This window comes from Carassius gibelio, chromosome A20 (genome assembly GCF_023724105.1).
Source record: "Carassius gibelio isolate Cgi1373 ecotype wild population from Czech Republic chromosome A20, carGib1.2-hapl.c, whole genome shotgun sequence".
Lineage (NCBI taxonomy): Eukaryota > Metazoa > Chordata > Actinopteri > Cypriniformes > Cyprinidae > Carassius > Carassius gibelio.
In genome coordinates, this window is record NC_068390.1 from 6,238,332 (window position 1) to 6,264,463 (window position 26,132).

The 26,132-nt window shown below is 35.3% G+C and overlaps 1 protein-coding gene across 10 annotated transcripts in view; it reads right to left on the bottom strand.

The window, feature by feature from the left end:
* Positions 1-26,132, bottom strand: part of nrxn3b (neurexin 3b) — a 402,278-nt gene that overhangs the window by 217,201 nt on the left and 158,945 nt on the right. For 6 of the 10 annotated variants that reach the window (XR_008148685.1, XR_008148684.1, XM_052534924.1 and 3 more), the window contains exons 9-16: positions 14,303-14,506; positions 11,696-11,722; positions 6,097-6,216; positions 5,601-5,982; positions 3,041-3,231; positions 2,635-2,808; positions 2,135-2,161; positions 410-529 (exon numbers count right to left, since the gene is read on the bottom strand). Coding sequence is in view for 7 of the 10 variants with exons in the window: in XM_052534924.1 (XP_052390884.1) it covers positions 410-529; positions 2,135-2,161; positions 2,635-2,808; positions 3,041-3,231; positions 5,601-5,982; positions 6,097-6,216; positions 11,696-11,722; positions 14,303-14,506 (1,245 nt within the window). In the remaining 3 variants the exon portion in view is untranslated. The remainder of the gene's footprint in view (positions 1-409; positions 530-2,134; positions 2,162-2,634; positions 2,809-3,040; positions 3,232-5,600; positions 5,983-6,096; positions 6,217-11,695; positions 11,723-14,302; positions 14,507-26,132) is intronic. The other 4 variants (XR_008148686.1, XM_052534925.1, XM_052534923.1 and 1 more) reach the window with 1 other exon arrangement.

A 26,132-nucleotide genomic window follows, 5' to 3' on the forward strand; every position in this document is an offset into this window, starting at 1 on the left:
ATCAAATATAGAATACTGTTATATAAGAACTTCTGCACAAAAGGATGCAAATGCACACGTGAACTTGACTGTGCTAGTGTATCAACAGGCTAGAAAAACAGTCAATTAAGGCACAAAGAATTTACAATATCTAGTTCAATAGTGTTCTCACTTTAATGTTATGTATGTGTATGTACAGTTTAACAAAGATAAAGCTATAATGATTAAAAATGTATATGGATATCATGATAATATTGTTATCGTGCATTCTATTGCCAACAATGATCATTGTGAAAATCTATTTTGGACGCAGCCAATAATCAGACACAAAGCACAGTCTGTGTAATTAGATTTTCTTAATGATGAGGCAACACCAAAAAATCAACTTGACGTTACAATCAGCAAAATTAAGCATAATTGGGTCACTTACGGTCATTGCACTGGGTGCCAGAGTAAGAGGTCATGGAACAGTCACAGGTGAAGTTCTCCCACTGCTGGATGCACACACCCATGTTGGCACACGAATCCTCCTGGCATGTAGTGCTGGGCCCTGATATGAAGGAGACAGGAATATCATATCATGTGTCAATAGTAATGACAGATTTCAGCAGTAACAGGTAGCATAACAAGACTAGTGTGCATGCAAGGTCATTCACAGGTCGGCATCAACACTCGGTAAACAGATTCAAGATTGTACATTCAACATAAATATTTAACAACATTGTAGTAGTGGAAAAATGAGACAAGCAAACAAAAGAAGGAAAACAAAATTAAAAGAAAAAAATGCTTAATCAATATGTTGGTCTTGTTTCTATTTTGTAATACATTAAGAGTCTATATATTACTTTTAAAAAAGATTATTTGTAAAGTTTCCCCCTAGGGAACCTCAAATGGATTGGTCAGATAATGGAGATATCCAAAATGTGTACTTTTAGTGTGTCTCCAGGAACTGGACAACAAAGTACTAATAAAACATAATTTATTTTGCATTTAGTGGGTCACCTCATCTGGGCTGCCATGTTGAGGTCACATGACAAACATTCTAGTGAAATCACTATACAGAATGACTAAACAATGACTAAACCACTTCTGATATGCAGACACTTTTTTACAGATTATTTTATTGCAATAAAAAATTTGATTGAGTTAGATTAGAATCTGGATCTCTGAAAATATGTAGCTATAAGAATGAAGTTAAATCCTCATGTCCAGATAAATGTCACATCTTTCTAAGTTGTAAAAAATCTTTTAGATGTAAAATATAATTATTCGTACATTAACTAATTAATATTCATTAGCTAAGCTAAGCCATTTTGTGACATTCCAGTTGTTCCTTGTGATGCCCACGGTGAGGTTTATACTAACACACCAATAACTGGAAAACAAGACAAAAATACTGATTAACAATGATTTATTTATTCATGTATTTGCAGTAATAATAGTAATAATAATAAAAAATAATAATAATAGATTTCAAGATACAAAAACCTCCATGCTGAACACTGCTAGAAGAAAAAAAGATGATATGCACCATCTGCACACATTTCTCTTTTTAAAATGTGTTCACATTTCACACTTCATAATAGACAATTGATGAACCTTTAACAGGGAATGCAAACGATTGTGTTTACACTCTATCAAGATTCATTTTAATAGAATTATTAAAACCATTCTGAAATGTCAATTCCAGCATCTCAGATCACAGATAAAAGAGACCAAGCATGCATTCAATACAAGAGCAAAGTCATGAGTGCAGATGTATGAACGTCTCCACTGGCTGAAAGTGCTTTTATTGAGTCTAGGAAGAAATAGAATAATTCTTTCTTTACTCTTGCTTGTTTCTGTCTCTAATTGTTTTCCAAATGATTGAAATTTATCAAAATTAATTTGACATGAGCATCCTCTCGCGGCTATAGATGGTAATGTTTCCTCTTGGTTCATGGTTCTAAATAAATGCGACTTATAGTCCAGTGCGACGTATATATGTTTGTTTCCATGCATGACGTATTTTTGGACTGATGCGACTTATACTTAGGTGTGACTTATAGTCTGAAAAATATGGTAGTTGTTTGTAAAAGCTCATTGCAACTTTCAGCCAGGCTTGTGTGTGTGTGTGTGTGCATGTGTGAGGTGAAAAAAAAGTTAAAGCCTCTACCTTGAAGGTCAGCTTTGGTGAAACCAACTTTGTAAGCAAAACATTTCAGAAAGAATTGGATAACAAAACAGAGGTTGGTAAGTGGAGGGAAGGTCAGTCAAGAGAGAGGAAAATGTGTGTGTGAAGGATCATGAGAGAGTAACCTGGGCAATGACATTAGTAAGGCAAGGAAAGTTATGAAATTTTTATTTTATTCTATTCTTCTGTTAAACAAATGTATCTCATTCAAATCTTCAATAACAAATAACCTGTGTCTATATTGTACATGATAGGTAACAGTTAAAATGGAATATTATCGTATTAGCAAAACAACAGAGAATACCCAGAATTCCAGTGAGGCATAAAAATCGAACTAAAATATAAGTAAAAAACAAAGATTAGAGAGAAAAACAATAGGTGCAGAGGTTAAATCAGGTTTGAATTTGATGGTTAAAACACAGCAGTGTGTCAGGGATTGGTAGAGATTTAGTTTTAGGTTTGATGAACGGCTTATATTATACCTTCACAGCCACGTTCGACCTGCCCACTACGGAACAGAGCATCATTGATAAGGTCAGGCAGACGGCCATTGAGATCCATAGAAGCTAAGCAGCCCTGGAAACCCTCACGAGACACCACCAGCTTCGGCATGTTCTGGTACATGTTAGGTCCCAAACCGGCCACAAACAGATCACCTGCAAAGAGTAAAAAAAAAAAAAAAGACAATATAACTTAAAATTGCTTGAATTACATTGGAAATTAGGTTTTTTCTTGTTTTACGTATAAATCTAATCATATGTAGTAAGGTGTGTTCAGTGCTCAGTAAACAACATTTCCTGTTTACTGAAATGTACTAATCTGTTTTTGTTTTAGAGAACCAAAAATATAATAAAAAATGTCACTAAAAAGGTTAAGTGTATGGCTGACCTTTCAGGTCCAGATTTTTTGCTCCGTTGACCACCTGGCTGACAGACTTGGCATCCACCTTTAGTGTGTGTGTGTTGCTGGCATCTCGAGTGATCACAACATCGTGCCACTGGTTGTCATTAAGAGGACTGTCGCTGTTTCCTTTCAAAAGACTGGGTCCATTTCCCAGGTCAAACACATAGTGAATATACCTGTCAAACACACAAACACACTGAGCTCAAATGTGGTCATGTCCCAAATCCATTTAAGTGCACTTCACTGAAGAACACTGAGCCAAAGCACACACTAAAGCAAATTCAGCTGATCAGTTGAGAGGCTCTCTATTAGATGACAGTGAGAGTGGAAACTCATTTTAAAGAGGAACAGGTTTTGTGTCCAGCCAGAGGACAGGTCAAGTTGATCAGTCTGTTTTGATGGACAAGGCTAACTTTGCTTCTAAATTCAAACCTGGGGCCCAGGTCAGGAAACAGACTGACTGACAAACTGACTAAGCCGACCTTCTGCTGGTTGCCTCACGTCACAGAAGTTAGTTCTCAGCACAGAGAGACTATTTGACCTAGATATGATACTATAGAGACTGTCTGTTCCCTGAACTAGCATATACAAAACATGGTAACAATAAAACTGATGTTCAACAAATAGTATCATCAGAACTATGTTCCTTCTAATAGAGAAATTGAATCTTTCCAGTCAGGATTTAGACTTTATCATAGTACTGAGACTTCTCTCATCAGTGTTACAAGTAGCCTGCTCTTATCATACGATCGTGGTCGTATCTTTATATAAGTTCTACTGGATTTTAGTGCTTCTTTTGACACTATAGACCACAAAATTCTTTTGAGTAGACTACAAAATTATGTTGGCATTAGTGAAATTGCATTGGCATGGTTCAAATCTTATTTCTCTCACCATCATCAATTCATAAGAGTGAATGAAGATTCATATTAGATAATTATATATTCATATTCATGAAGGTATCATATTGATCACAAGTACAGTATGGAGTACCACGTGGCTCAATACTGGCACCACTTTTTTTAAGTGTTACATGTTACCCTTGGGAGATATCATCATGAAACATGGTGTTAACTTTCACTGTTACGCTGATGATATTCAGCTCTATATTTCTTTGCAGCCCAATGGAACATACCAACTCGCAAAACTAAAGGAATGCACAGTTGAAATAAAAACTGGATGGCTAGTAATTACCTACTGCTAAATTCTGCAAAAACAAAAATTAAAATTAAAAACAATGGTGAGCATGTAATCTATAGCACTGTCTTATACTGTGAATTATTTGTCCTAAGTTAGGACCCTGGTTGCTATTTAATATCAATCTTTCTTTTGAAAACCATGTTTCTAGCATTTGTAAAACCACATTTTGCCATCTTAAAAATATATCTATATTATGATCTATGCTCTCAATGTCAAATGCAGAAATATTAATTCATGCATTCATGACATCAAGGTTAGATTATTGTAATGCTTTATTGGGTGGTTGCTCTGTGTGCTTAATAAAAAAAAAAAATTAAAAAAAAAATCCAGCTGGTCCAAAATGCAACAGCTAGAGTTCTTACTGGAAGCAGGAAGTACACCATATTAGCCTAAATCTGCCAACTCTGCACTGGCTCCCTATTGAACAACAAACACATTTTATAATCTTGCTAATTAATTATAAAGCCCTGAATGTTTTAGCTCCCTAATATTTGAGCTAGCTCTTATCAAATTATAGTCCTTCACGTCCACAACGATCTTAGAACTCTGAAAATTTGATAATACCTAAAATATCAAAACTAACTTTTGGCAGATCCCTTTCCTATTTTGCAAGATATTTAAAGACCCATCTCTTTAACCAGACATGCATATAATACAATATCACATTTCTATAATTCAAATCCATCAAAGGACTGTAAGGCAGCATTAATTAGGTCTATCGGAACTGGGAACACTTCCCATAACACCTGATGTACTGTACTTGTTACATCATAAGAAGAATGGCATCTATTATTAGTCTGTTTCATTCTCATTCTGAGGTCACTATAGTCACACGGATCCAGTCGGTTTCCAGGCCAGATGGAGGATCAGCACATATAGACGACCTCTACAGTCTGAATGTCAGCGGAGATCATGTCAACTGGAAGAGCTCTAGAGACAGATCCCATGAAAAGACTTTGTCAACTAGGCCTTGGGACAAGACTACCTAAAAATGTAATGATGCAAATTCCAGCAAGACTCACTTAATTAATCAGTCAGAAAATCTGAATAAATCTTTTTAGTGAACAAACTGTACCTGTATTCAAAAGATTTGCATTTATTGGATTAAATCAAATTCCCTGCCATTAGCTATTCAATGTATTCTGGGGTGTGTAGTAGTTTGGTAATCTTGAAAATGAACACACTTTTAGACACTTTACGGTGGACAACTTTCAACACCCCAGAATGGATTCTTTATGGGACTCCCACATCCCAACCTTTCCTGTCAACCTCAATAAAATGGCCATTGGGTAAGACTAGATTCTGTGGGAACTTTGCTAACTTGGAGCTCCTTACTTGCACTTACCCTTTGACAAGCTCCACAGCAATAAAATCATTTCCATCTCCACTGTTGAAGAGAATGAATCCATCACCCGAGGTAGTTTTGAACTGAAAGAAGAGGTGCATGGTGCTATAAGCCTGGAGTGTAGCAAGACCCAGATAGCTTCCTTTGGTCTTGAAGGTAACTGGATCGGCCACAATGGAGCGCATGCCAAAACGAGCATTGAGCTCACAGAATTCGATGTCCCCATTCTTGCACATGTCAATGTAGAGGAGGCTGTTGAACTTCAGGCCTTGCAGGTGACCAATGAAATTGGATGGAGATGTGGAGGCAAACCGACGTTCTGTCAGGATTCCGGTCTCAATATTACTAAACTCCAGTCGAGTGTGGTCACCATTCATCTGACCTGTGAAAGAAGAACAGGAGGTCTTGATAAAGTGATTAGTAAGTGATAGATTAATGCATTACATGGGGACAGCTGCTTAAAAGCTGTTCTGAAAAGATTATACCGCATTCATACCTTCAGCTACATCATCATCCACCATGAGTTTGATGTTTTTATCACGCCGCATCACTTTGACTGAGTGCCAATTATTGTCGTTCACTTTCTGGCCAGCATACAATGTCTCTGGTCCTTTACCTGAGAATGATGTGTGTCAATTAGTGTTTACACACACTAGCCCTGCAAATCAAATATCTGGCTTCACAACATTTTAATAATTCATATCATGTGGTGTTCAAAAAACTGGTTTACATTTTCAAACTTCTGTCATCAAGATGACAGACTGTAAACATGTTTTTATATATTATAAAGTGGGGCACCAATAGTTCATTGGAATATCAATATTTTTAAACTTCTGTTACTCAGAAAAGGCCAAAATATGAAACAGAACTAAGGTTTGGCTAAAGTATATGTTGAATACGGTAGCTTATTCATACCACAGAAATGGTAAGCAAACTATGCTAGCAATTAATTCCAAACACAGTTTTGATATTTATGTTTTAAGGGTGCATTGTCATACAAATACTTTGTCTGCACAAATAGAAGTACTTTTTGGAAACACGGATTGTTGTACTGATTTACTGGTGCCATTAACATGAGCTTCTTAAATATATTGAGTCTTTAAACTTCAAATTATCCAGCAGAATACAAAGTGCCTCTCTATAAGCACCACATAAATAAAAAGGTTAATCAGCACTAAATTACTATTTTCTTTTCAGCCGTTCTGCTGTTAATTGAAGAACATGCTTATTAAACAAAAACTCTTAATTGACTACAAAAAGCTACATAGATGACTCTCTAAATGACCTGACCTGTGTGTTTATATACATCTAGAAAAGAAAGAGGGTATATAGTTTTTATAGTTTAAGATGGTGAGGTATGACATCAAATTATTAAAAGTCCCATTAGGATTTGATTTATAAATGTGCCTTTCACCATAATTTATAGAGAAATACAGTCTTTCTAAATAATTTATTGATAAATAAGAGTCACAGCCATATAGAATTGCTTTTATTTTAATCAACAAATCAGTCACAAAAAAAAGTAGGTATCCCTGTTAAGATATTTAATAAATAAATATGATATAATAAATTATATCACATATCTTTATAAATATAACCATGCAAAACATATTTAATGGTGTTAAATTTCTCTTATTATTCAAAGTCTTCTGTTTTAGTCAGGTAAGATGGTCCTATATTGCTAATTATTACTATTATAACGTTGCACTTTATTTTACAGTATGTGTAATTACATTACAATGTACCTACCAAAGAAAGTACTGTAATGTAACCATATGGGTATTTTACAGTACGTGTAATTACATTACAATGTACCTACCAAAGAAAGTACTGTAATGTAACTATATGGGTATTTTACAGTACGTGTAATTACATAACAGGACTGTAAAATAAAGTGCTTCCATTTTAGCTCTTCCCTAATACTGTCAGCTCAGTGGTTATTACAATTTTCAACTCAGAGCCAATTTAAAATCACAGCATGGTCATGTGGTGCTACCCGTTACTTTTCTGCTTATTCAGGATGGGCAATTCACTGTAATTACTGGACCTTTTGTTATTATGAATTGTATTATTATTATTTAAAGAAATTCAAAGAGATTGCTGGGATGAGCACACAAGTGCCCCCAAGGATGACAACTTTGATTCACACAGAAAAACTGTTACTTGAGTGGAGTGCAGCAGTAACCACCAATATATACAGTACAGACCAAAAGTTTGGAAACATTACTCTTTTTTATGTTTTCGAAAGAAATTTCTTCTGCTCATCAAGCCTGCATTTATTTTAACAAAAATACAGATTTTTTTTTGTTTTTAATATGGTGATATATTATTACAATATAAAATAATTGTTTTTAAATTTATTATACTTTAAATTATCATTTATTTCTGTGATGCAAAGCTGAAATTTTAGGATCATTATCAAATGATCCTTTAGAAATTATTCTAATATGATGATTCATTATCAAAGTTGGAAACAGTTCTGCTGCTTAATATTTTTTTTCAGAACATGTGATACTTTTTTAGCATACTTTGATGAATAAATAGTAAAAAAAAAAAAAAAAAACTATTTTTTAAAATATAAACATTTTGTAATAACAATACACACTACTGGTCAGTAACTTGGGGTCAGTGTTTTTTTTTCTTTCTTTTTTAAAATAAAATCAATAAAGTTATTCATTAAGGATGTGTTAAATTGATAAAAAGTGATAGTAAAGAATATTAGAATATATATATATATATATATATATATATATATATATATATATATATATATATATATATATATATATATATATATATATATTATTTTTATTTTATATATATATATATATATATATATATATATATATATATATATATATATATATATATATATATATATATATATATATATATATTATTATTATTATTATTATTATTATTATTTTGGAATAAATGCAGTTATTTTTAACCTTTTATTCATCAAATATATTAGACAGCAGAACTGTTTCCAACACTCATAATAAATCAGAATATTAGAATGATTTCTAAATGATCATGTGATAGACTGGATATTAAATGTGACACTGAAGGCTGGAGTAATGATGATGAAAATTCAGCTTTGCATACAGGAATAAATTATTTTTTTTAAAGTATATTCAAGTAGAAAACTATTATTTTAAGTTGTAATAATATTTCACAATATTACCATCTTTTCAGTATTTTTGATCAAAAAAATGCAGGCTTGATGAACAGAAGAAACTTATTTCAAAAACATAAAAAATAGTAATGTTTCCAAACTTTTGGTCTCTACTGTATGTATGTATATGTATATATATATATATATATATATATATATATATATATATATATATATATATATATATATATATATATATATATATATATATATATATAATTTTTTTTTTCACATTAATTTTATCTATAAATATGAAAAACGTATTAACGTTAAACGTAGTTGTGACAAGTCATGAACCAAACCAATCAGCTCCAAAATTAATGACATGACAACATCTGATCTGAAGCAAAAAATTAAGTGGAAATTGTTAAAAATAAATTAAAAAAAAAGGTGTAAGACTGAATACACACAGAAATATGTAAGTATACTTATAGAAGTAAGTATATTGAATCAGAAACCATAGTACAATATAAAACTAGTGACAATATGTGATTATAAGGATAAAGACAAATGAAACACAATTATAATTAGATTAATAAAATAGAAATTCTAACCAAAATTCTAAATTCTAATCAAATTTGCAATGTGAGGGTAAACGGTAAAAGCTGAGCCAAATTTAGTTTATTTTTGATGTTAACTACAATCTATCAGAATAACGGAAAATCACACTGATTTGTGGGTTCTACAGAAGCATATTTCAAAATGTATCATCCTCAGAGCTTATGGTAGATCTGTATTCATTTAACTAAAATTATTTATCTATGGAGAAAAGGAATGGGATTTTATTTTTCTATAACCTGACATAAGAAGAAGAAGAAGAAGAAAAAGAAGAAGAAAATCTAAATCTTAACCTTACAAATCTCTGATGAGGAAGGGGATGAGAAACCAGAGCCTTTTAGATGAGTAAAAGCAGTTATACTTTTTCTTAGCATTACAAAAACTTTAAAACTGCATTATTTAATAATGCTTAAATAATAACATTTAACAGCTTGTAAAACAAGGACAATGATCAAAAGTTTGGACTTTATCCTAATGTTTAATACTTGTCCTTAAAAAAAGCCCTATGATTTAAAGGCTTAGTCATAAATGAAATGAAAACACTGAAACTGAAATATAAAATGTAAAGAAAATTAGAGCGGTGAATAAAAAATTTCAAGCACATATGAGAAGTCATTCAGTGCTGTTTAAAAGCATCTTAAGGCAGGAATACACTACATGATTTTTTGCCAAGATTTCCCTCCGGTTTAGAGTTTGCATAAGTCAACACTAGTTTCCAAAAGTCAGAGCTAGCCTGCAGATTTCAGTTGACAGATTTCAGTCAAGTAATGATGGTCAAAGACCATGTTTAATTTATTTATTTATTTTTATTTTTATTTAATTTTTTTGAGCTTCATACTAGGATTACATCCCATCTGAGAATATCAGATATGTAAATTTTTTTCAGGAGATTTTAGAACACAGTCGGTGTTGCCAATTTAGTGACTTTGTCGCTAGATTTAGCCACTTTTCATACCCCTTTACCAACTTTTTTCCCAAAAAGCGGCAAGTGACAAATCTAGCGACTTCTTGGACAAACCTTATTTAGTTTTCTGAGACTCGCTGGTACTGCTACACAAGCATGATGTCTAGTTTTTCCAGCGCATACACACACACAAACCTCTCTCTGCATCTGCTCTGTTCATCTAGCAGCTGAGGTGATCAACAATTTCAGTTAAAGAAGACAATCTGTCACTTCAAACTCTATTTTACATGCAAATATAACTGAAATCATGGCACAGCCATTGTCTTAATGTTATGTGTATTTGATTTCATTAGACGACATCCTGTTTATGTATCCGGATTTTTGTGCAGATTAGAGAGCTGGTTATAGTCTTAATGGGCTGCGTTTCAGTCACTATTTCATCTTTGCCCCATTGTCTGACAACAGAAATAGAAACATATATCAGTGAAAACAGTTTTATTGAGAATTTGGCTGCATTAAAATACAGTTTGTGAGCACAGAGGCAAACAAATGTAAAAGTCATGCAATGACATTGTGAATATGTTAATTAACATATGACGTCATCTAGCGACAACTTTTCAAGTGGCTTTAGCTACTTTCATTTGATAGATGTTGGCAACACTGCACATATTGTTTTTATTTATCATGTGTTTCCTAGAAACTATGTGCCTGTTTCTGCATGAGTTAATTTTGAACTTTAAAGTCTTGAAGGGTTCTATCCTCAGTCGTTCAGTGTATGATGGCCAATTTTTCCTCTGTGACAATTACAAAGTGTTTGATTACAATGACAAAGTGTTTGATGGCCAGTGTTTTAAAATCTGTTCTGATTTTAAAACTCCTGTAGTTTATTCCAGCCTTTAGGATGCAACTATAGAGTTTGCTGATAGTGTTCAGAAGAATGTAAAAAGCGGCTAATATTGTGATTGAACCTAATATAAATGAGCATTGGGGATGTATTTGCATCATTGTGCAAAGATGTTTACAACCTTTCACCAGAAACCCACCAATATAAAAGCTCAAAGGTTTGAAAGTGAAGAATTTAAAAGCGTTAAAAAAGTTTTATAATTATAGTATTGCAAAATCATTCAGTATATCACTATACATACATACATATATATATATATATATATATATATATATATATATATATATATGTATAAATTATTATTATTATTATTTTTATTTTTTTTTTGCTAACAGGAACCCCTTACCTAATCTAATAAAAACAACAACAACAACAATAATAATAATAATAATAATAAAATGGGTAGAATAAATCCAAACGTTTAACTGGTAGTATAGGTTAGCAACACTGTTAAAGAAATAAGATCAAACTGACAGTCTATGGAAATAAACATCAATTTCATAAGCTAATGTCTTGTGTTTATGTAGAACAAACGGAGTAAAAAAACTTACTGGTGTTACAGTTTATCCTTCCACAATCTAGATGGGGAAGAACAAGTGACAGATGAAATCTCGTCCTTCAAGGATACAGCTGCAGACATCCAACAACAGAAACACCACCTTCCGGGGATGAGCACATGGAGCAGCAGCCATTTTGGGTAATTTCCAACATCCATTTTATCATTCCAGCCAGTATGTTTGATATAACTTGTTTTGCCAATTATTATCATTTTTATGACTACTTTTTTTTTTTAAGTATTTAATTTATATAGTAGTAATCCATATAAACTGGCTGCCTGCTCTAATCCAAAAGGATTCATCAATTTAGTTATATTTTAGCTTTTTCATCTTTCTTTTATGAATTATCATCTACATTATTGGACAAGCACAAACTGTATGAATTTCACAGAGAACTGCAGATTCTTATGACAATTGTAACCTGGATGTAACAATTGTCATCCAGGTTGGAATCCATATGGCCATTTTTATCATGTGCCATCAACCGCAACAGAAAAGTGGGAGCAAACAGCCTTGGTCCAAAATGCATTAGCACCACACAGACTTGTAGCTTGTATTACATAATAATAATAAAAATAATAATAAAAATAAAAAACCCTGACTGTTCTGATTGTTTTTTATGCTTTTATGCTTTTTATGTTTTGTGGATGATGATTTGACTACCAGCTGCAGGTGTGCTGGATGCTCTGGTCTCAGGCTGTTTGCTTACAGGGCCGCAGGCTAAAGGCCATTGAAGGGGTGAATACCATCTTTGAACAAGGCATGATAAATGCCGTTTAGAGTGAGGGATGGGAAATGGGTAGATATTTTCCTGATAATGTGACAAAAATTGTTATACAGAAAGATACATAACTGATTGTTAAACCCATCTTACTATAAGAACAGAGCAGACAAAAATACAGAAAAAAAATATTACAAAGAAACAGTCCTGTACATAGTATATAATTTAGGCCTGGTGATACATTAAACTGCCATGTATGAGATATATATATATATATATATATATATATATATATATATATATATATATATATATATATATATATATATATATATATATATATATACACACACAGTACAGTATGTCACACTGTCACACTGAAGGCATCAGGGGCTATTTGAGCAAGAATGAGAATGATGGGGTGCTGCGCCAGATGACCTGGCCTCCACAGTCACCGGACCTTAACCCAATCGAGATGGTTTAGGGGTGAGCTGGACCGCAGACAGAAGGCAAAAGGGCCAACAAGTGCCTAAGCATCTCTCGGGGAACTCCTTCAAGACTGTTGAAGACCATTTCAGGCGACTACCTCTTGAAGCTCATCAAGAGAATGCCAAGAGTGTGCAAAGCAGTAATCAAAGCAAAAGATGGCTACTTTGAAGAACCTAGAATATGACATATTTTCAGTTGTTTCACACTTTTTTGATATGTATATATTTCCATATATTTCCACATGTGTAAATTCATAGTTTTGATGCCTTCAGTGTGTATCTACAATTTTCATGAAAATAAAGAAAACTCTTTGAATGAGAAGGCGTGTCCAAACTTTTGGTCTGTACTGTGTGTATAAGGGGTGGAACGGTTCGCGGAAAAATATCAAATTGTACAGTTCTCCAGACACAGTTTGGCACGCGCTAGGACTAGGTTCAACTTAAATCTGAAAATGCATCTGTAATATAGCTTGCTAGAAATAGAAGTTGCTGGATGCGGATTCTGGCTTCCCAGTACATTACTACAACAGATCTGAATAAAATATGAATAAATAAACATGTGGATGAACCATTCACTCTTGTTCAATGCAAGTGCCATATGCTGGAATATGTGCAGTCTAATTCACACAAAAAATATTCCAAAATGCTCATCTTGTATCCTAGAGCAGACATAGCCAGCTAAACATATTGGATCAGGGCTTTCTCTTAAAAGTGGCAGCACTTTCTTAATATTAATCAAACAGCAACAGCAAAGACATTACTCACTCCTCTTGATTGAATAGCTTTTGTAACTTTAATAAAGAAACATTTTTAATTTATACAATCAAATATTCAATGCTGTTTAACATTTCATTACTTAATTAAATTTTTGTACCTAAAAACTAAGGAAAATCTCTATTTTTTTTATTTTTTTATTTGTTCTGTTGCTTGTAGTTAGATAGCATTATTCGTATTTTCTTTATTTTTATTTGACAGTATAGTTTTCCCTAATCATAGTACATACCAAACCATACTGAAAACGTGACTCTAAAATACATACAAACAGAACCATGAATAAGTTTTACCGCTCCACCCCTAATACACACATACATATTATGCATATATTATGTTCCTTCCATTTAAGTTAACAATTGTCATGCATGAGAAGGACTGGCGCAGATGATGATGTCAGAGGTCAAATGAGACGATTAGAGAACTCGTCTGTCCACATCACCCTCTGACAAAGCAAGAGAATGAAAAGCAAATAGGAGCAATCCAACAAAACAATAATTTAGTTGTAGTTTAAGAAAGATGATAACATCCAGTAACTGACAAACATAAAAAATAACCAAAGACGACGAGGAAAAGAGGGAACAGAGAGAGAAACAGAGAGAGAAATATAGCATACGATACCTAAATTGACGGTCAGTTTGACACGGCCGCTGTCCAGTTCTAGTCGTAGTGTGTCTGCGGACTCACGTGATGTGGCAGCCATCAACAGGCCAAAGGCACGCTGGGACATAAACCTCAGAGACACATCCTCTGCTTCTGTATGCATTACCGTCGGCATCACCACCTTCATATACATACTGCCATCGTAGCTTAGGACAGATGCCTCTGTATAGAAAACAGACACAAAAAAACATATTAAAAATATTAAACCTAGACCTCAGAAATAGTACTTTCACTGGACCTATTTACAATTTATTTAAATTATTACGATTTATTCAGTGAGTTCAAAATATCAAACGCCAATGATTTGTTGTTCACGCCAACTTGATGAGAAAAGTTTTGATATGAACAAAGCCTTGTGAATGTGTTTCGTGTTATTTAATCACATTGCAAATTGTTTAATGGCTTTTACACATTTTGTACAATATTATAAAACATATTTTGTAACATATTACACCTCGGTCTGTTACTTATGATGCTTTGCTTCACAAACCACCTGCTGATGGTTCAGTCTCTCCTCCTTGACCTGTGAGCAGGGTTTAGCTGCCTCCCCACCTTAAGGTTTCAAAGTAGGCAGTTTTCCTTTTTATGTGTGGACGGTCTCCCCTAATCTCATGGAATTTCCAAGCAGGCGATCCCATGACCTCCCCATTCTTTGGGCTGGCTCCCCTACATCAGGGTTTTAAGCAGATGGCCCATTGTTTCTATATGCATTACTGATTGAGGACATCTTGTTCACATCTTGGGAGAATTGGATGTCCCTCCTTTATACTATTTTGGCTGGTTTGCCCCATTCAGCTTTCATTGGCATGTCTCCTTTAAATCATTGCATGCTTGCCATTTCTTTGGTGCTCTCTCACCAGGTGGTCATGCATGCACCGAGGCATTGCTTAGTGAGTATTTTGTTCCCCATTGTGCCCCCTAAGGCCCCCTTCCTCAAATCTTGCCCTGGAGGTCCAATGAGCTGCAGAGTTTAGCTCTAACCCTGATCAAAGTCACCTGCCTGTGATTTTCTAATGATCCCAACGACATTGATTGGCATTGATTAGCATGCTCAGGTGTGTTTGATTAGGGTTAGAGCTAAACTCTGCAGGAACTTGGATCTCAGGGTCCAGATTTGAGGAACCTTGCCCTAGGGGATTCAGTGTGGAAATCCTAGAAGGGGATGGTCTTGAGTTACACATGTAACCACCGTTCCCCTTGAGGGAACAAGACACTGTGTCCCACCATGCCTAGGACCTGCCTGTTGATTCCTTTTATGTAACCATGATTACATGCATAACCTGAGAAGATCTATCTTTATTTGTTTATTTATTTATTGCCATCTGTTCCATCTATCACAACAAGTTCCTTGTCTGACCACAAAGGCGCTCCTCTGTCACACGCAAATGACATTTCTATCAAAGTTTTTCATTTTTAGCCCAACAACAGGCCAAAATGATAAAGAACAGAGCTGATAGAGGATTCTGGTAAAATGGATTAAAGAAGGCAACCAGCTTGAAATACATGCCTCAAGTTTAAGTGGTTAAAGAAGAATGTGCCTCTGGCTGAAAGAGGAGTGGACTGCCTTTGTTTAATGATGGAGGAGTCTGCATTTAACACATGAGTCATTGCGTTGAAAATTATGTGCATTACACGCATATACATCTTTCATGTAATATGCGGTAGGACACATTAAACATCATCAGTCAGGATGTTGGCACAACAAGGAGAGGAATGTCACATTACCAATATTAAAACATAATTTCTTCAGACTATAAGTGTTCATTATTTTGCAGTTATGAGCTGAAACATCCATTCATATGCAACTTAGACAAACATAAAGACAATCAATTAATACATACGAAAAGAAAAAAAAAAGATCTATCATCATTTACTTACACTCAGGTCCAAACCTCTATGATTTGCTTTGTTCTAATGTAGTTTTGTACAACACATTTTAACTTACAAAGTTATAATTGATAGCCTGAATGCACTGTAAGTCGCTTTGGATTTTTAATAATAGTATTATATCATATCTGAGTATAAAAATATTATACTTATAATATTATATAATTAATATTATTAATTTATCTATTTGTTATTTAGGGAATGATTAAGGTTGTGTTTAAGCAACTCTATGTTGTATGTATGTATTAATTCACAAATATAAAGATCAATTCCTCACATATTAGAGAACTAGTGTCCCTGCTGATGCTGTTACACACTTGCTGAGTCTCAAGGGAGCTCTTAAGCATTAATGAAGAGCAGATTAACTCCCTGTCTTAAATTACTTGCTCTCTCACTCTGATCTTAAACAGCCTTTCTCGAAGCAAACTGAACAGACACTATTGCCAGGATGCTATGTCTTCCACGCCATATTGAAATTGATTGGTGTGTCTGTGCTAATCAAACAAATATTGCACAGCAGAACTGGTATTTTGGGGAGATATCAACAGCACCAAAGCTCATTTTGATTGGTAATGAGGAGATGCATGTTTTCAGGGGCTTGCTGGAAATGGAAGTGTTACATAATTACCAACCAAATTGGGGATAGGGGATGGGGGATTTTTAGTATGAGAGCTACTATATGCCTTCTGTCTGCCAGTTCCACTGTACAGAGCACAATCTGTGTTAATATGACAGCATAGTATTTCAACTAATGATGAGTATGAAATACATACGAAAAATTGATGTAAATAAAATAGTGAATATGAAAAACATTTACATTTAATGAAAAATGTAAAATATAATAAATAATATTATACTACATAATATTAATATATTCAGTGTGTTTGAGTAAAATAGCACATTAAAAATATAATATTTAACATTACTATATTAAATTAATAAAAACTATAAAAGTGTAAATATAAAAACACTTAAAACACTGAATAAAAATTAAAATGAATAAGAAGTATACAGACATTTAAAAAAAAAATAAAAATACTACAACTAAATAAAAGTGAAAACAGGAAATATACAAACTAAGTTTAATTCAAAATATGAACAAAAACAAATGAGCAATAAATAAAAGGCTTTTATCTTCGAATATAAAGTTTGCTGGCTGACAGGAGTGCCTGATGCGCAATTTGTGTAATTCAGGTCATGTGACACATTTCAAGCTTTATAGAGCCAATCCATTCAGAGGAGTGCTCTTCATAAATGCTTCTCTAAAGCATGCAAAGAATAAACAAATCTGAAACATCCCATCCCTTTTTACAAACACAAACATTTCTGTAAAAATGCACAAGTCCAATTGAATGTACTCTAAGACCATACTTGGATTGTGATTTTAAAATGACATCCTGCTTAAAAAAAAAAAAAAAAAAAAAGCAACAATAAAAAATTTGCTATGGCTGTTTGGGCTGTGAACAGTAGAGGGCAGAAAAGCACTGCCCAGAAGGTTCGAGAGAGAGCGAGAGAGAGAGAGAGAGAGAGAGAGAGAGAGAGAGAGAGAGAGAGAGAGAGAGAGAGAGAGATGGAGATATTGACTGAGGGCAGATATTAGTTAGAGAACAGTATGAGAGAAATCCTAATACATGGTCTGTTAGCATAACCCTGCCATGCACATCTCTCTCTCTCTCTCTCTCTCTCTCTCTCTCTCTCTCTCTCTCTCTCTACATTCTGCTCTGGAGCATTATCAGTTTCCCATGACTGCTTGCTGAAAGCCACATTTCTTCAGCCATGTGGATGAATATGTGTTATGTTTGTGGGTCAGGTTTTTACCAACGGTCCTTACAATAAAAGTAAAACCTGACATTATCTACATCATGGAGTGCAGTCAACGGGGCCACGTGGAAAACAGCATAATAGTTAATAAAATTATATGATAAGATTAGAGGATAGAAAATATAATTAAATCATTATAAAAACAATAAAGGTCAATGGAAATTCCTCCACCATAACACAAATACAAATGTGAGGATATGCTAGCATTCACAAAAAGAGTCCAAACTTAAACAGTTCTGGGGATCCACACTAATGGGTCCCGAAGGGAAAGCCTTATAAAAAGGCTAAATTATGTCTCATTGCATGTGTAAAAAATTCAGTGGATTTGTCTATTATTTATTATTGTATTTGCTTTAAAATGAAAACAACATTAGTGTATAGAGATATATTTAGCATGCTACTTAAGTGTTTGTATTTTAGCGATCCTTGAGGCTATACACACTGAGTTCTTCTCTTTTATTGCCATTTTATGCATTCTCTTTTATTGGCATGTAAGAAATTTCTTATCAAAATCAAATACAAATAAGAGGAATTCACTCACTATCTCCATCCTCCTCCTCTCTAATGCAGCTAGTGACATGCATGTGTTTGTTTAAAGCTCGACTTTACACATATGGATTAGAGTGCTACACTTTAACACCCACTTCCTGCAAGTGTCAAACAAATAATGCAAAGCTCAGATATTCCTGCGTACATTCATGCAACAAACCCATTCTGATGATATTTGCTTGAGTCTGCATTTCTCCCTCACAGACACTCACTGGCTGGAACCGGTTAAAATCAGTGTGCACTGGCTTCTGAAACAGCTCTGGCACACATTACTTACCATCAATTACTTCCAACGACTGCAATAATGTACTAACACCAACACCATCCATAGCAGTGGACTAAAGATCTGCTAGAATAGGTATTTGTACGTAACATTACGTACAAAACGTGCTTTTCATGTATGCTTAAGTACATGTTGAAATTTATCATATGAATGTCAATACAGCACCTGAAATGTAAGCAGTATTCTAGTTCCACAACTAAAAACATAAAAAATTGATGCTTTATATCATGAATATAATTATTATTATTTATTCATTTTACTATATATATATATTTTACTATATATATATATATATATATATATATATACAAAAATATATAAATATAAATTATACATTGAAAAGACATGATGGTGAGTAAAAGATTGCACAACATGTTTAACAGTGTGAATTATTCCTTTAAAAAAAGTTCAATCTTATGCACGAGGTTTAAAAAACATTTTTGCATTGTGTAGTGTTTTTGTGAGTAGATGACATGGAACAAAAGCCAAATTGGCAGTAGAATGAATATAAGGCTTTCTGTTTGCAAATGTGTTGGTCTTTGCATTTTTCATCCCAAAAAACTGCATCTCTGCCCTTGATTCAAATAAGAAGCTCTGCTTTACAGCTCAGTCTCTATTGCGCTGATCTTACTGCATTCATCACCCTTGAATAAAGGGTCTTCTTTTAAACTGTTATTCATGTGTTCTACCTGAACAGCAGAGAGAAGATAAATGAGCATCCAAATATTGAGCTGTTAGCTGGGTTTCACTATTCTAGACTAGAATATTTATATTTATTTTTTTATTTTATGAAATATGATGACTTAACGGGGTTGTATCACGGAAAACAACATTTGTCTTGCTCCTCTGATATGAGTTTGATATACTATACAGTTATAATGGTCACAACACAAAGATCCCAGTGCTGTCCACCTAGATACATTCTTAGTTATATTATTGTCTCGTTCTCCAAAAAAAAAAAAAAAAAAAATACTCTAAAGATCCTTATCAATTCACTACATGATCCATTTACTTATATAACAGTTCCAATTCTCAAATCGGATTTTCTGATTTGTTTTCCAAGAGTGCTTATATAGTGCATTGCCAGTGGGACTTTTTGTATAATTCCACCTAACTGTGTTTGCAGTGTTTCAGACAGACTGTCATTCCGTGCATTAGTAGTGGGGACTTTTCAGAGGTCCTTTATGTTAGTTACAACATACAAGTCATATTTGTATCCAAAATTGCATACTCCAGGTACTTCTTTTGAATAAGTAATTACTTTGCAACAGTACAATCTATATAGTGTGAATATGTGTAGTATAAAATTCATCCTATATACCATAAATACCATGTTGTCATGATCATGTGAACAACCAGTGACAATTGCATTGCTTTATTGCCATTTACAAATCCACTCCCATGGGCTTGTAAAGTCATCCGAATATTTTATCGCCTCTGTTTCATAAATACAGTGAATTCAGGCATAGTAATCTTTTCACATACAATATGCCTACTATAAGTACATTTCAAACGCAATTAGTATATTTCACATCTCTAACTGCACTAATCACAAAGTATACGATTTTGGATGCAGCCACTGCCTTTTGAGTGAGTCATTGAATCATTCATTTAACTGATTTTAACTGATGTTTTTATAATATTGAGATAAAGTAAATGACAATATCTAAATATTCTAAATATTCAAAAATGTTGAAATGTTTTAAACTCGATGCCGTGCGGACGCGCCTGGAAAAAACGAGCGCGTTGCACCGTGTGCACGTCGCGACCGCGTCACTTTCATTATGAGCGCGCATACCACACGCCTACAGTGGAAATAACGGACTTGAATGTGTAAAAGACGCGATATTTGAATGGCCTAAGCAGCCATGGCCAGTGTGGCCAAGACAAAGAGAAGATGCACTTTTAATAGCGAATGGACCGCTACAAACTCTTGGTTAAGACCTGTAGAGCGAAGCAGAGAGAGCTTTTTGCATTTTATGCAAAAGCTGTTTTTCTGTGGGACATTGTGGAGAATACGACGTGGAGCAACATGGTGCATGTGAGTACCACAGAAAAAAAAGCACATCATAAATTAACATGCAAATCAATGCAATCGTTTTTCAATAAACCAAATGACCCACAGGCTGACAAAATTTCGGCAGAAGTGATGAGCATTTATCATGCCGTACCTCACACACCTTCATATCACTCTACCGACTGCAGTACGTTAGCCCCAGTAATTTTCCAGATTCTGAAATAGCTAAGAAAAAAGCTGTATAAACTTTGGGTGATATTTTGGTTCACATAGTGTCTTAATCTTTTAGTCGATGGGTTTAAAAAGAAATATAGGCAATATATTACAGAAAGCTTGAAATGTCTACTTTTAAACAAAAATATTCAAACCAAAACTAATAGGCTACTCTCTGATTATGCAATCCATATCAAATGTGCATTTCTCTCTTGCGTTCACAGCGAGTCCGCATCGTCAACTTCATCTTAGCAGCGACACAGAAAACACCAGTTTATTACTAAACAATAAAAGGTCAGCTTCATTCATCAGGCTGTCAGGAAGCTGAACTCCCTCCTGACCTTGCCCCCCCTCCCCTCCCCTCTTTTTCCCCATCCACCACTGAACTCTGAACCTCAGCACCCCTTACCCCCAGCTCCCACTAACACACTGGGACCTGCACCAAACACTTTGTGCAGCATTGGTCTGCTCACTACCTCATTCAACATTTAACTGACGTCATTCAACTACCTCTTCTGTTGGTTTAAAAAAAGAACTGCTCTCTGAGATTTTTGACACTTTAATCAGGCTGAAGAAGCTGTTTGCACTACAATCATATCTGAACCGGTTTTTTTTTTTTTTTTTTTTTTTTTTTACTTCACTGGTTCGCACTGTACCTGCCATGTGTCTTGTGCTGCTTTACGTATCTTTCTTTTTCCATGACATATTTGTATAGTTGTACTTTATATTTGATCTGTATTTAATGATTATGCTGCCTCATTTATCTGGCCATTAAACACGCTGAGGTGACATTCATGGATGAGTCATGTTCCCATTGCAGGAAGATGACCATTTCGGAGCTGCGAGCAAGGCTCCATATTCTCCAGGGGGCGGCACTCTGTTGCTTCTGCTGAAATCCCATTTTAGAGTTTCCAATAGCTCACTTTGTGCTGCAAACTTTTTAGCTGCTCTCCAAATCCATGCAACTGTTTTGATCAAATAAGTCAGACTGCTAAATTGTTTTCCATCCACCATGTTTTGGATAACTAAACCAGCTGGCGGTCTTCTATATCCTTTAATGATAAAAAAAAAAAAAATCATCTTACCAATGCTCTCTTGGGTGGTTGCAATCACATCTTTTGCAGATTTAATTGGCCACTCATTGGCTGGTAAATTCAGAAACTTTAGCCCCTGCTTCCACTCTGAATCTTATATGCGATATTCAGTGATCCAGGAACCCACCACCAGTCCTGAAGCTGTGTACTGCCTTGGATCTCTACAATCCTGTTGGCGAAGAAAGTCTGGAAACCATATCTCTCATGCTGGATTCCACCAAGGACTGTCTGACTGCCGATGAAATGGTACCATTGTTTAACCTGTATTCTGCAATGTTGCTTAAAGTAATTTTTTTAACGAGCTGCAAAGACTGCTCCATACAAAGCTGCCTTGACTACTTCCCCCTTGTGGTCTAAGGGGATCAATTTGGCTTAAGACTCCATTAGTCTCATGGTTGATCCTTGATTGCAGGTGCCACCACAAATACAGAACAACACCGTAGGCATGTTCACTTCAATCAGAGAAGGTAATTGCTTTAGGTTAAGCAGAAATGCCTGCTGGAGTTAAAGCCCTTGCAAACTTAACTTTGCTTATTTGAACATAATCTTCAAAAAGGTCAATGGCATCTTCTTGAAGTTTGTCAGATCATGCAAAGTCCCTTTTCTCTTTAATAGTGCTACCTTCGGGTTTGGCCCCTTAAAATGCTCTTTGGACCAAAATCGCTCCTCTCTGCTTTATGGGTGTTGTCAGGCAGATTGGGTCATACAGCCCAGAAACTTGACTGAGCAACTCTTGTCGTGTTAGTGGTTGTGACGTTTGAGCTCTAAATTCCCAACAAAAATCCTGGCCAAGTCTCATCTTTTTTTTTCTCTTTGAAAAGTTTATTCTGACCGTGATATGGAACATCCCATCCTCTACTGTGTAGCCCAGGCCAAAAGCTTTGTTGTCCTCATATTTCAGATGGTTTGGTAAGACCACCGCCTTCAAAGTTACCTCCTCTTCCTATTTCCCAACAGACTCATTCCTCCTTCATTGGCCAGAAAGGACCCAAGGCTTCAACTCAAACCCTCTAGCTTAAAGGTGCCATATGCAGAAATTGAGGTAAAAATATCCATAACATGACCTACACGCATCGAAAAATGAGAAGAAATAAGGGCGATGATGTCATTAAAAAAATTTCAAGTTATAGTGCTGCAGAGATATCAACCTTAATTAGCATTAGCATTACTAGCCCCAGGCCGACAGGTGTTGTAATACCATTTTCGGCCGTGGGAGGCGGTATGCGGGCAACATAACCACCAGCCAACCTGCAATACATGAATAACTCACAGGGCGTACCTGGACCTGATGTCAATCGTGTGGAAAGTACAGCCCACTACTTTCAGTTCAGAGAAGAGAGCGGAAGGATAGCTGAAGCCCTTGGCAAGAGACCAACACCCGCTACAGGGAAACAACCGCGCTCGGAATCACAAATCATATCTGATAAGAATACCAGAGTAAACATCGGCACTGCTTTTAATCGCTGGAGACAACTGATGGACCTGAAAGAAATGAGGTTCGACTCCGAACTTGCAAGTTAGATGCTGTTAGTATTTCGCTAGAAGTTTGTTTTATATGTTTGTGTATTTGTTTTCGGGAAGTTATAACATAGAAATGTATCGAAGGCTGTTCGATAAACGTGCTAATGTTAGCGATGGCTAACCGTAGCTGCGTTTGATAATTAGCTAGCTATAACTTAACTTTACCCTTTTTATGATATAGGGCTGTATATGATATATATCAGTAAAGACGCTCCTGTAATTAGAAGTATATCTCCAGCACGTGTGTTCAGATCAGGATTGCCAGGTTTTCACAACAAATCCTGCCCAGTTGCTTCTCAAAACTAGCCCAATCTCGCTTCCAGAAGATTCTCCTATAAAACATTGCTTCCCGGGGTTAAAATATAGGTTTTTTAGCAGGGTTGCCTTGGTATAATTCACATTTTAGGGGCTAAATATGACGTTATTTGTATTGGGGTCGCTGTGACCAGCGGACATGAAAAACAACCACCACAGACTTGGCAACACTGGTTGGCATTTACTACACAGAGCCGTAATTCACTGACAATCTACACAACATCGATGTTAAAATCGCAGGCGATTCTTTGTCAATTTTGAAATCGATTTTGTGTTAGTTGTCGATAGACTAAGTCTCTGTGCAGTAACTGCCGCTCCACCTGAACCAGTGTTGCCAAGTCTGCGGTTGTTTTTCATGTCCGCGGTTTTAAGCAATCCCAATACCAATAACGTGATATTTAGCCCCTAAAATGCTAATTTTACCAGGGAAACCCTTCCCAAAAATGTATATTTTAACCCTGGGAAGCAATTTTTATCGTTGAACCTCCCGGAAACGCGATTTTGCTAGTTTTGGACTAGTTTTAAGAAGCAAGAAGAAGATTTGTTGTGAAAACCTGGCAACCCTGATCTGAATGCACATGCTGGAGATATACTGGTTACACTTTATGTTACAGTACGTGTACTAACATGTACTTATAGTGTACTTACAGTGTATTTATCTAAGAAGGTTCTGGTAATACAGGGTAACTACATGGGGTAGGGTTAGGTTTAGGGGTAGGTTCAGGGTTAGTACCTAGTTATTACATAGTTATTGTAAGTACTATAATAAGTACATAGTATGTACATGAGGAACAGGACTGTAAAATAAAGTGCTACCGATATACTTCTAATTACAGGAGCGTCTTTACTGATGAGAGGTGCATGAAAATCGCATTTGATTTTTTGCACAGCCCTATGTATCATAACTAACCTGCTCTGTCTAGTCTGTTGGTCTCCGTGTCCTCTTTGCTTTGTGGTTTTTCTGTGCGTGAAAAAATTGATGTGTGGCGTGAAAGCGTGTGAAAAGAGTCAATTGCGTGTGTCTCACGGTGAATGCTTGAGAGTTGGCACATCAGTTCTCAAGCAGAATAAAGGACAGGTTGATTATTGCTGTTTAGCGTTTGTATTAATCTATGATGTGTCCCTGTTTGCCTACAGGGACATAAAAAAATAATAATTAAAAGTGATACGTGGACCAAGGTGTCTGAGATTCATTTTAAGTAAAGGATCCTAATATTTCGTCCACAACAATATTTAATGAGATTATAACTCCTTGTGGTTAGTCTGCACGAGATCAACAAGCTTGTTTGCTTTGCGGCCGCTTTAAATACAAAATAAGCATTCGATCTACGTTAGAGCGTCTGAGCGTTCACAAATCTTTCTGCAGTGTCGTGAGCAGAGCGGCAATAACGATTTTTGATGCTCTAGACGCCGGCGGTGTGAACGCACAGTTAGGCTTCGGCTATGGCTGTAGTGTTGTTGTGAAAGTAGGGGCAGAGCATAGAGACTATGCCGTTTCTCGTTTGTTACTCTAGAGTAGACCAATTCACTTTATTGAGGCATACTGCCTCCATCTGGTATGGAATGTGGAGTATGACTTGATTTTTTTTGCCAAACATTACAGATGCCACCTTTAAAGAATCTGCTCCACATTTCCTGTGATGAATTTGAGATGGTCTAAACTATTGTTAGAAGTCTGAATGTCATTCACATACTGTCTTCATTTAACACTTAACACTCTTCTCTAAAGTTGCTAAACTGGGGAAGATCAAACAATTCTCTCATGTCAAGCTGAGCAATACAACCTGCTGGCTTATCTCCAATATTGACCCCCTTGATAGCATACTCGCCCAGTTCTTCCTCTTCGGACTCATGCCACAAGAACCTGTGTATCTGTACTTCTCAGTCTTCAAGCCAAACTGAGATATACATTTTGTTAATATCTCTCAGAGCAGTGAAGGCACCCCTCCAGAATTTTTAAAGAACAACATGAATTGGATTAAGGACACCAGGACCCTTTAGCAGGAGGTTATTGAGACCCAGGCCTGACATACAACACAGCATGGAGGTTGGCTACTTGACTGGCTTAAGGCTCTTGTTCTAGCTTGC